The sequence below is a fragment of the Pseudophryne corroboree genome, chromosome 4 (genome assembly GCF_028390025.1).
Source record: "Pseudophryne corroboree isolate aPseCor3 chromosome 4, aPseCor3.hap2, whole genome shotgun sequence".
In the NCBI taxonomy this organism is placed as follows: Eukaryota; Metazoa; Chordata; class Amphibia; order Anura; family Myobatrachidae; genus Pseudophryne; species Pseudophryne corroboree.
Genome location: NC_086447.1, coordinates 487,887,267 through 487,899,346, shown reverse-complemented (window position 1 = coordinate 487,899,346; position 12,080 = coordinate 487,887,267). Strand labels below are relative to the sequence as shown.

Below are 12,080 nucleotides of genomic sequence, written 5' to 3'. Positions count from 1 at the left end.
GATCCCTCTGGAGCTAATGGTGTCCAGTAGCCCAAGAAGCCCAATCCGGCTGAAAGCAGGCGAGTTCGCTTCTTCTCCCCTTAGTCCCTCGCTGCAGTGAGCCTGTTGCCAGCAGGTCTCACTGAAAATAACAAATTCTAAGACTATAATTTTCTAAGAGCTCAGGAGAGCCCCTAGTGTGCATCCAACCTCGGCCGGGCACGAAATCTAACTGAGGCTTGGAGGAGGGTCATAGTGGGAGGAGCCAGTGCACACCAGGTAGTCTAAGATCTTTCTAGAGTGCCCAGCCTCCTTCGGAGCCCGCTATTCCCCATGGTCCTTACGGAGTTCCCAGCATCCACTAGGACGTTAGAGAAATTGATATATATATATATATATATATATATATATATATATAGATAGAGATATATATAGATAGAGATATATATATATATATATATATAGAGATATATATATATATATATATATATATATATATATATATATATAGAGATATATATATATATATATATATATATATATATATATATATATATATATATATATATATATATATATATATATATAAGTACAGTGTGGCACTCCCAGTAAGCGTATATACAAATTGCTCCGGTGCCCTGCGTCAGTCAGAGCTGAGAAGTATAAATGCAGAAGATTGCTGGCACTCTCAGAGACTTGCAAAAACGACACAGATGCTGTAGTTTAAGGTCAACGTTTCAGGGCCTTGCCCTTTTATCAAGACTAACTAAACAGACATAATAAAAATAAATTTATACTTTACCGATAACACCTCGTGTGCAGACGACCGCCGCTCTCCGGGAGACCCGCTGACGTCATGGGCGCGCGCTGGCGCCGGCGACCCGGCGTCTCCAGGGGGCGTGGCAAGGAAAATGTGTAACCCATCACCATGGGAACGAATGTAAGGGCGCTGGAGAGGGACAAAGAATAAACATGCAAAATGAAATGCACAAGGAAGCAGCATTGCTGTGCAGCAAATAAGGGATAGTAACAATATTGTTGAAGTTATGATAATGAGGATGAACAATCAGCATAGTATGGATATACACACAAATGTGTCAGCAAATAAGGATATGCATAAGAGAGTAATAAAAATGAGGAGAATAATCATTAAAGTAGGCTATGCAGTAAGAGCTATAAGCAGAAATTACTTATTTATAAAAAGCAAGTGTATGACAGCATATCGTTCAAGCCAAACGGTTTAACTGTTTGGAGAGTATGGATCCAGCGGGCTTCTCTCTGTAGCAGAAGGCGACCACGATTACCCCCTCGGGCATTATCTGGGATTCCGTCAATCATCTTATATCGGATGGAGGCAAGGTTATGATGAAAATCTTTAAAATGACGGGCAACGGGTTGGTCAGACCCACGTCCCTCCAGAGCGGCCCGTATACTGGAGCGGTGTAACGCAATGCGCTCCTTAAACTGTCGTATCGTCTTGCCAATGTAAAGCAACCCACAAGGGCATTTGATGTAATAGATGACGTACCGACTGGAACAGGTAAACGATTGAGTAATGTTAAATTTTTTGCCAGATCTAGGGTGGAAAAAAAGAGTCGCCGGTTTCCAGGCTGCTACACGTAGTGCAGCCTAAGCACTTGTAGTTACCTGCCTTACGCGAAAGGAAATGCATCGGCACTGTAGATTTCATCTTTGAGATGTCGTTGTGGACCACAATGTCCTTAATGTTTTTACCTCTGCGGAATGAGGGTAAAATCCTAGACTTGCTCAGTCTCGGCAGCTGTTTATCATGTGAAATGACGGGCCATAGACGTTTTGCTGTTTTCATGGCTGTTTTGCTGGAAGGAGAGAAGTCTTGAGGCCAAGGAATTCGGTCCTGTGGCTGCCTTTTAATGGTGGTCTCTAAGATAGTCCTGCAACAGTGCTCTCTCCTTCGCTTTCTTCAGGTAATGCCATTGGTATCCCCTATTGAGGAATTTACGTGACATCTGGTCTATATGGAAGATGGCATCCTGGCGGTCACTACAGATGCGTAGGATTCTGATGAATTGAGAGTACGGTAAGCCCCACTTTAAAGCTGGCGGGTGATAGGAATACTTCCCTGCATGCAGCTAGCTATCACCCGCCAGCTTTAAAGTGGGGCTTACCGTACTCTCAATTCATCAGAATCCTACGCATCTGTAGTGACCGCCAGGATGCCATCTTCCATATAGACCAGATGTCACGTAAATTCCTCAATAGGGGATACCAATGGCATTACCTGAAGAAAGCGAAGGAGAGAGCACTGTTGCAGGACTATCTTAGAGACCACCATTAAAAGGCAGCCACAGGACCGAATTCCTTGGCCTCAAGACTTCTCTCCTTCCAGCAAAACAGCCATGAAAACAGCAAAACGTCTATGGCCCGTCATTTCACATGATAAACAGCTGCCGAGACTGAGCAAGTCTAGGATTTTACCCTCATTCCGCAGAGGTAAAAACATTAAGGACATTGTGGTCCACAACGACATCTCAAAGATGAAATCTACAGTGCCGATGCATTTCCTTTCGCGTAAGGCAGGTAACTACAAGTGCTTAGGCTGCACTACGTGTAGCAGCCTGGAAACCGGCGACTCTTTTTTCCACCCTAGATCTGGCAAAAAATTTAACATTACTCAATCGTTTACCTGTTCCAGTCGGTACGTCATCTATTACATCAAATGCCCTTGTGGGTTGCTTTACATTGGCAAGACGATACGACAGTTTAAGGAGCGCATTGCGTTACACCGCTCCAGTATACGGGCCGCCCTGGAGGGACGTGGGTCTGACCAACCCGTTGCCCGTCATTTTAAAGATTTTCATCATAACCTTGCCTCCATCCGATATAAGATGATTGACGGAATCCCAGATAATGCCCGAGGGGGTAATCGTGGTCGCCTTCTGCTACAGAGAGAAGCCCGCTGGATCCATACTCTCCAAACAGTTAAACCGTTTGGCTTGAACGATATGCTGTCATACACTTGCTTTTTATAAATAAGTAATTTCTGCTTATAGCTCTTACTGCATAGCCTACTTTAATGATTATTCTCCTCATTTTTATTACTCTCTTATGCATATCCTTATTTGCTGACACATTTGTGTGTATATCCATACTATGCTGATTGTTCATCCTCATTATCATAACTTCAACAATATTGTTACTATCCCTTATTTGCTGCACAGCAATGCTGCTTCCTTGTGCATTTCATTTTGCATGTTTATTCTTTATGTCCCTCTCCAGCGCCCTTACATTCGTTCCCATGGTGATGGGTTACACATTTTCCTTGCCACGCCCCCTGGAGACGCCGGGTCGCCAGCGCGCGCCCATGACGTCAGCGGGTCTCCCGGAGAGCGGCGGTCGTCTGCACACGAGGTGTTATCGGTAAAGTATAAATTTTTATTATGTCTGTTTAGTTAGTCTTGATAAAAGGGCAAGGCCCTGAAACGTTGACCTTAAACTACAGCATCTGTGTCGTTTTTGCAAGTCTCTGAGAGTGCCAGCAATCTTCTGCATGTATATATATATATATATATATATATATATATATATATATATATATATATATATATATATATACACACACACACACACACACACACACACACATACATACACACACACACACAGCGGAGGCAGTATATTACAGAAACCCCCGCCAGTATAAAGATTTGAGCGGGACCGAAGCCTGCCATTGAGGGGGCGGAGCTTGATTCCACAGCACTAACCAGCGCCATTTTCTTTACAGCACACTGCAGAGAAACTGGCTCCCCGGACTCTCCCCTGCTGAACACAAGTACAGAGGACAAAAAAGAGGGGGGAGCACATTTATTTGGCGCAGTGAGAATAATATATATATATATATATATATACATATATATATATATATATATACATACATATACACACACATATATATACACACATACATATACACATACATACACTATGCCAGTGTCCCTAGAGGTTTATAATTGCTGCCCAGGGCGCCCCCCCTGCGCCCATACAGTGCCGCCAGAGTGTGTGAGAATGTGGGAGCAATGGCGCACAGCGTTACCGCTGCGCGGTACCTCAATGAAGATCTGAAGTCTTCTGCCGCCTTTGAAGTCTTCTTTCTTCTCATACTCACCCGGCTTCTATCTTCCGGCTCTGTGAGGAGGACGGCGGCGCGGCTCCGGGACGAACGGCGAGGGTGAGACCTGCGTTCCGACCCTCTGGAGCTAATGGTGTCCATTTAAGTAGGTCTGCTTCTCTCCCCTCAGTCCCACGATGCAGGGAGCCTGTTTCCACCAATGCTCCCTGAAAATAAAAAACCTAACAAAAGTCTTTTTTAGAGAAACTCAGTAGAGCTTCCCTGCAGTGCATCCAGTCTCCTCTGGGCACAGGATCTAACTGAGGTCTGGAGGAGGGGCATAGAGGGAGGAGCCAGTGAACACCCTTTTAAAGTCTTTAGAGTGCCCATGTCTCCTGCGGAGCCCGTCTATACCCCATGGTCCTTACGGAGTCCCCAGCATCATCTAGGACGTAAGAGAAATAGTTTTCTGTACAGGTACATACACACCGAGTGCTTTTCCCCCCTGCCCAGCGATGTCAGCGGCTTTCCCTTAGCAGGACGCTCTGGAAAGCCGCTCACCCCGCCGTTCATCTACTGGTAATACCAGTAGATGAACGGCCGCCGCCAGCGATGAAGCGGGAGCGCGCATCAGCGCTCACCGCTCATGCATACACACTGGGCGGCTTTGAGCTGATAGCAGCTCAACACACCAAAAGTGACCTGCTTTCAGCTCAAAGTCGCCCAGTGTGTATGGGCCTTACCACATGTAACAGCCTGCATTTTACACTACTATCGCTTTAAAACTTGCTGCTAAATCTCCAAAATTGAGAAGGTGCCTGCAAGTTCCATATTGCGTCCTGGACTGCAAACAAAAGTAGCGTACCTACTCAAAAGATATCAAATACCGAGGAAGTTGCTGCAAAACACTATAATACCCCTTTCAGATCTCCAATGCCGGATCCCACCCGGGAACTGGAAACGGGTCCTTCCCAAGTGAGATCCGGCATTGGAGACTCTGCTACCCCTTTTGGATGGCTGTCCGACCCAGCTATATGCCGGGTCGGTTGCCATAGCGGCGGGGTGTGGAGCAGTCAGTGGGGGTGGAGGCGGTGCTGGGAGATGAGCTCATCTCTGCGCCGCCTCTCCTTATCTAGTAAACGGGTCCCATCGACCCGGGAATCCGTTTACGCAACCACTGACCCGGTATTCAACCCGGGAATAGCACTGCTTATGACCCGGGAATTTGGACTTGGCGCTTTCACACCGCACGCTGACCCACGTCGACCCGGCAATATGCCGGGTCGATACCGGGTTATATGTGCGGTGTGGAAAAGGTATAACAGTGCAACATGAGCACTGGGATTTCTGAGTCAGCAGAGCTGCACTGGCAGTCAGGGACAGGGAGGCGGAGCAATTCAGATCTAAATATGTATTCAGAGTTGGATCTTTTTCTAAATACCTGCAATTGCTTCTTTTTCTTTACCTTCTTTTGAGAAGCATTTTGTGCAGATGCCGATAAAAATATTCTATTCACTTCAAGCCCAGTTTCAAGCTAGAAAACAGTAAGTCATCATTGGAATGAAACAATCATACATTCTTCTTGTGCTAGAATTCAGAAGCGTTACAGTATTACCTTTCCCAACCTGCATGGGTTACATGTCTTATTAGGCAGGTCACACAAAACTTTAGCTATATGGGGTGTTTAGGAAGAAATAAGACATTACCCATATTACACATTCTTCATACTGTGAGCAAACCAACTGCAATCCCCCAGACCTTGTGTTACTGTAGTCTGGCCCTCTCTCAGATGTCCAGGTTAAGTAAGCACCATAGAAGGCTACAGTAATTTACACAAGGCTTCCTTTTAGGCCATATTCAAGTGGATGTTTTAATTAAGAAGCATTACGTGAAGGATTTGATAAAAACCACTTTTTTTTTTTTTTTAATTCTTCCCTTTGCTGCTTCTACAGAATGAATTAAAAACACACAAAACATGCCTATTGCTTTATTAAGCAACTTCTAATGCTTACAAGGATGCCACACGTGTACTGTATTGAGGTTTGTTTTGTGGATGCTTAATTAATTATTTTATATCCACCTTTTCTACTGTCTACCTATTCTATGGGGTATATCCAATTGCTGTTGGGTCCTTTCCGACGGAAAGGACCCGACAGCTCTCTATTCAATGCCGGGCCAAATCCCGACAGGTTTGACCCGTTCCAGACATTGTCAATTTTTTTTTTTTAGAGTCGGATTGACACGGTCGGTAACTGGACTAAAACCTGTCGGGTTTTGCCCCGCTTCCGACAATACACGCGGCTCGGCGGCTGAATCAGCCGATCCACGTGTATTCCAACAAGTCGGATTTCCCGCCTTGTCAGAAAAACTAATCCCGGATTGAATAGGTCGGAACCCCTTCGACCTATTCCAGTCGGAAACTGCCATCTTTCCGACAAGACGGCATTTTCAGACTCTAATTGAATATACCCCTCTCGACCTTTTGACCCTGTCGACCTAATGCATGTCTACCATTAGTGGTAAACCTATTGAATGTAGATCTAATAATCCACACCCAATATCCAGACTTAGATATTTCTGAATCTACCGATCTATTGTGTTTCATAACCAAATCATTACAAAATATACAGAAATTAATTGACCTGGATTGCCTTCTCTTGCATTAATTTTCGTTGTTGTTCCTCTGCATACAACTTTTCTTCCAGTTGATCAATTTTGCTCTAGAATAGAAGAAAATACCTTCTGGAGTCATTCAGTACGTCCCAGGAACTACAAAGGAGAAGTATGAATTTCCAGATGTATCTCACCTCTGCAATCTGTTGCGTAGCAGTGAGTCTCAGGCATTCCTTCTCCAGCAAAGAAAGCTTTTCTAACTTGTCCTGTATATTTTCTTGCTGGAGCAGCGTCTATAGATATATTAGAACCATAAAACATTTATCTTTTTTCATCTCTGCAGAGCAAATTGTAGTGAGGTCAGAAAATGGTTGCAAATGCAGTGCTTGATTATGGTACTAACGTCAATACATGTATAATATTAACACCAGCGTTTGATTATAATGTATCTGTCTTGCACAGGTAGTCTGGATGCAAGACTATAATTTTTTTTTTTTACTATATATCTATAGTTTTGGAAATGTTGATTTCAAAATCTATTAAAGACGGATTTTATTCAGAAATTGAAATGGCTATAAATCATTACCGCATTCTTTAAAACTTAATTAAGGCATTTTTAATGAATGGAAGAAGACCAGACAATTAAAACAATTCTTACATGTGAGCAATACTACGGTGATTTTGCAGAGTACATGGGCTGGCAGGACATGCAGGAGTTCCAATCCCAGCAAATCCTGACTTCTTACCAGGTCATTTCCCTATTCATTTCAATACACATCTGAGTGCTTTCTTCATCCGTAGAAATTAATGTGACATCACCCTCAACTAAAGAAAGTGTGATATCACTTACCTACTGCTTCAAACCATCAGTACTACTATCTGCATGGCAACCTATTATACAGAGTGATTTGTACTTTATACACAGATGTGTCCACTCACGTCTAGCCTCTCAGCACATTAAACAGTCCTTCTAGTCAAGCCATGCTATGACTCGGTAGCGCAGAGTCTTTACACGCAACTGTTTCCATTAAAATGAGTCTTATTTGCAAAACGAGCCGAATAGGACGCACATGCAGCCCTTGTTTATTATTATTATCATCATTCTTTATTTATATGGCGCCACAGGGGTTCTGCAGCGCCCAATTACAGAGTACATAAGCAAATAATTAAAACAGGAAAACGATGACTTACAGTTGAAGACAAAATAGGACAAGTACAGGGTAACTAAACATGACTACATCAGCAGATGACACTGAGAAGTATGAGGGTGGCTGAAAACTGCAGGATAAAAAGGATAAGCACATGAGGGAAGAGGGCCCTACTCGTGAGAGCTTACATTCTAAAGGGGAGGGGCAGATAGACAGGGGTGACACAGATGGGGTAGACCAAGCGTGGAACAGAGGGTTAGTTACATAGTTGTTGAGGTTAAAGAAACAAAAAAACAAAAACGTCCATCGAGTTCAACCTGTATTATAATTTTATATTAATTAGATGCTGTATTCTTGGACATTTTTTTCAGCTAGGAATTTATCTAATCCATTTTTAAACTTATCAATTGAATCCACCACTACCACCATCTCTGGCAGAGAATTCCAAATCCTTACTGTTCTTACTGTGAAGAACCCTTTTCTCCGTTGTGTATGAATTTTTATCTTTCTTCTAACCTCAGGGGGTGTCCTGTGTCCTATGTAGTGTATTTTTGATAAACAAATCGCTTGATAAATCCTTGTATTTATAAATATTAATAATGTCCCCTCTCAATCGCCTCTTTTCCAGTGTAATCAAATCTAACCTTTTAAGTTTTTCCTCATAATTCAGTGCCTCTAACCCCTTAACCAGTTTGGTGGCTCGCCTCTGAACCCTTTTGAGTTCCAAGATATCTTTTTTATAGTGCAGTGCCCAGAACTGTACACAATATTCCAGGTGCGGCCGTACCAATGATTTATACAGTGGCAGAATTACACTCATCCCTTGTCTCCATTCCCCGTTTTATGCATGCTAACACCTTATATGCTTTTGTTGCTGCATTTTGACATTGCGTACTGCTACTAAGTTTATTATCAATGAGCACACCCAAATCTTTTTCAACTACTGTTATCCCTACATTTACCCATTTAGTTTATATCCTGCTCGCTTGTTCTTAGTCCCAGAGTGCATAAATTTACATTTGTCTATATTGAACCTCATTCTCCATTTATCCGCCCAGACCTCAAGTCTAGATAAGTCATTCTGTAGAGACTCCACATCCTTGCCTGAATTAATTACCCTACATAGTTTAGGATCGTCTGCGAAAATTGACACTGTGCTTTCTAGTCCCTCTCCTAGGTCATTAATGAATGTTAAACAGCAATGGCCCGAGTACTGAACCCTGCGGTATTCCACTGAGCACTGAGGCCCATACAGAGAACATACCATTTATCCCTACTCGCTGTTCCCTATTGTACAGCCAATTACTCACCCAAGTACAAATAGTGTTTCCTACCCCAAAGCTCTCTTAATTTGAAAATTAGTCTGAGATGAGATTAGGATGAGATCTGGCTGGATTTGGTAAAGAAGTGGGTCTTAAGAGCCCGTTTGAAGTTCTGTAGAGGGGTGGAGAGTCTGAGGAGGAGAGATAGAGAATTACAGAGAAACGGAGCAGCATGTGCAAAATCTTGGATATAGGAGTTCGAGGAAGTAGTGAGAAGACAGGAGAGTCGGCGTGCATTAGCAGAGCGAAGATGACGGGTGGGAGTGTAAAGGGAGATAAAGTCAGATGTAAATGGGAGAGGAGTGGGTGAGGGCTTTGAAGGCAAGCGTGAGAAGTTTGAATTGGATTCTGAAAGGGAAGGGAAGCCAGTGAAGGGCTTGTAGGAGAGGGGAGGTGGACGTAGTGTGTTTGGTGAGGAAGATGAGCTGGGCTGCAGCATTGAGGATAGATTGGAGTGGGGAGAGGTAATTGTCAGGGATGCCAATTAGGAGGAGATTGCAGTAATCCAGTCTGGAGATGATCAGTGAGTGGATAATGGTCTTAGTGGCATCCTGAGTGAGAAAGGGTCTAATCCTGGAAAAATTTTTTAGATGAAAATGGCAGGTTTATGAGAGGTGCTGAATGTGTGGTTTGAAGGAGAGGAAGGAGTCAAGGATTACGCAAAGACAGCGTATTTGGGGGCTAGAGGAGATCGTATATGATTTTCCAGGTAAACACTAACATATTTCATATGCAGATACAGCCGCACATAGAATATAGGCATGCTGCATAACATTTTAATCAGCAGAGTCTGCTTGTGCGTCCTATTCACATTGCAATGCGAATAAGATGCATTTTCAGCAAAAAAAAAGAAAAAGAAAAAGAAAAAGAAAAAAAAAAAAAAAGATTCCTGACGCTAACGGAATTGTATAGGATCTATCAGCTCACTCACACCAGGCATCTCCCGCTACGTGGCATATTGAGGCTAGATGTATGAGGACACATCTGTAGTTTCAGGTGCACAGATAACTTTCCATTCTACCTTATCATAACATTAAGTGCTTGCAATTAATTTTCCCATTTAATAGGACAGAATTTATTTTTAGACAGACATTAAAATAAGAATTTACTTACCGATAATTCTATTTCTCGGAGTCCGTAGTGGATGCTGGGGTTCCTGAAAGGACCATGGGGAATAGCGGCTCCGCAGGAGACAGGGCACAAAAGTAAAGCTTTTACAGGTCAGGTGGTGTGTACTGGCTCCTCCCCCTATGACCCTCCTCCAGACTCCAGTTAGGTACTGTGCCCGGACGAGCGTACACAATAAGGGAGGATTTTGAATCCCGGGTAAGACTCATACCAGCCACACCAATCACACCGTACAACTTGTGATCTAAACCCAGTTAACAGTATGATAACAGAGGAGCCTCTGAAAGATGGCTTCCTAAACAATAACCCGAATTAGTTAACAATAACTATGTACAAGTATTGCAGATAATCCGCACTTGGGATGGGCGCCCAGCATCCACTACGGACTCCGAGAAATAGAATTATCGGTAAGTAAATTCTTATTTTCTCTATCGTCCTAAGTGGATGCTGGGGTTCCTGAAAGGACCATGGGGATTATACCAAAGCTCCCAAACGGGCGGGAGAGTGCGGATGACTCTGCAGCACCGAATGAGAGAACTCCAGGTCCTCCTTTGCCAGGGTATCAAATTTGTAAAAATTTACAAACGTGTTCTCCCCTGACCACGTAGCTGCTCGGCAGAGTTGTAATGCCGAGACCCCTCGGGCAGCCGCCCAAGATGAGCCCACCTTCCTTGCGGAATGGGCCTTAACAGATTTAGGCTGTGGCAGGCCTGCCACAGAATGTACAAGTTGAATTTTGTTACAAAACCAACGAGCAATCGACTGCTTAGAAGCAGGTGCACCCAACTTGTTGGGTGCATACAGTATAAACAGCGAGTCAGATTTTCTGACTCCAGCCGTCCTTTAAATGTATATTTTTAAGGCTCTGACAACGTCCAACAACTTGGAGTCCTTCAAGTCGTCTGTAGCCGCAGGCACTACAATAGGCTGGTTCAGGTGAAACGCTGATACCACCTTAGGGAGAAAATGCGGACGCGTCCGCAGCTCTGCCCTATGTCGAATGGAAATTTAAATAAGGGCTTTTATAAGACAAAGCCGCCAGTTCAGATACTCTCCCGGCCGAAGCCAGGGCCAGTAACATAGTCACTTTCCATGTGAGATATTTCAAATCCACATTCTTTAGTGGTTCAAACCAATTGGATTTGAGGAAATCTAAAACTACATTTAGATCCCACGGTGCCACCTTAGGCACCACAGGAGGCTGTATATGCAGTACTCCTTTGATAAAAATCTGGACCTCAGGGACTGAGGCCAATTCTTTGTGGAAGAATATTGATAGGGCCGAAATTTGAACCTTAATAGATCCCAATTTGAGACCCATAGACAATCCTGATTGCAGGAAATGTAGGAAAACGACCCAGTTGAAATTCCTCCATCGGAGCACTCCGCTGCTCGCACCACGCAACATATTTTCGCCAAATACGGCGATAATGCTTCGCGGTGACTTCCTTCCTTGCCTTTATCAAGGTAGGAATGACTTCTTCTGGAATGCCTTTTCCTTTTAGGATCTGGCATTCAACGCCATGCCGTCAAACGCAGCCGCGGTAAGTCTTGAAAAAGACAAGGACCCTGCTGAAGCAGGTCCCTTCTCAGAAGTAGAGGCCACGGATCGTCCGTGACCATCTCTTGAAGTTCCGGGTACCAAGTCCTTCTTGGCCAATCCGGAGCCACTAGTCTTACTCCTCTTTGCCGTATAATCCTCAATACCTTTGGTATGAGAGGCAGAGGAGGAAACACATATACCGACTGGTACACCCAAGGTGTTACCAGCGCGTCCACAGCTATTGCCTGCGGATCTCTTGA

At 43.9% G+C, this 12,080-nt stretch overlaps 1 protein-coding gene across 7 annotated transcripts in view; it reads right to left on the bottom strand.

Moving 5' to 3' along the window:
* CEP57L1 (centrosomal protein 57 like 1) overlaps window positions 1-12,080 on the bottom strand; it is a 63,182-nt gene that overhangs the window by 34,656 nt on the left and 16,446 nt on the right. For 4 of the 7 annotated variants that reach the window (XM_063917087.1, XM_063917089.1, XM_063917091.1 and 1 more), the window contains exons 4-6: window positions 6,874-6,972; window positions 6,709-6,786; window positions 5,508-5,600 (exon numbers count right to left, since the gene is read on the bottom strand). In XM_063917087.1, the coding sequence (XP_063773157.1) occupies window positions 5,508-5,600; window positions 6,709-6,786; window positions 6,874-6,972 (270 nt within the window). The remainder of the gene's footprint in view (window positions 1-5,507; window positions 5,601-6,708; window positions 6,787-6,873; window positions 6,973-12,080) is intronic. The other 3 variants (XM_063917090.1, XM_063917093.1, XM_063917094.1) reach the window with 1 other exon arrangement.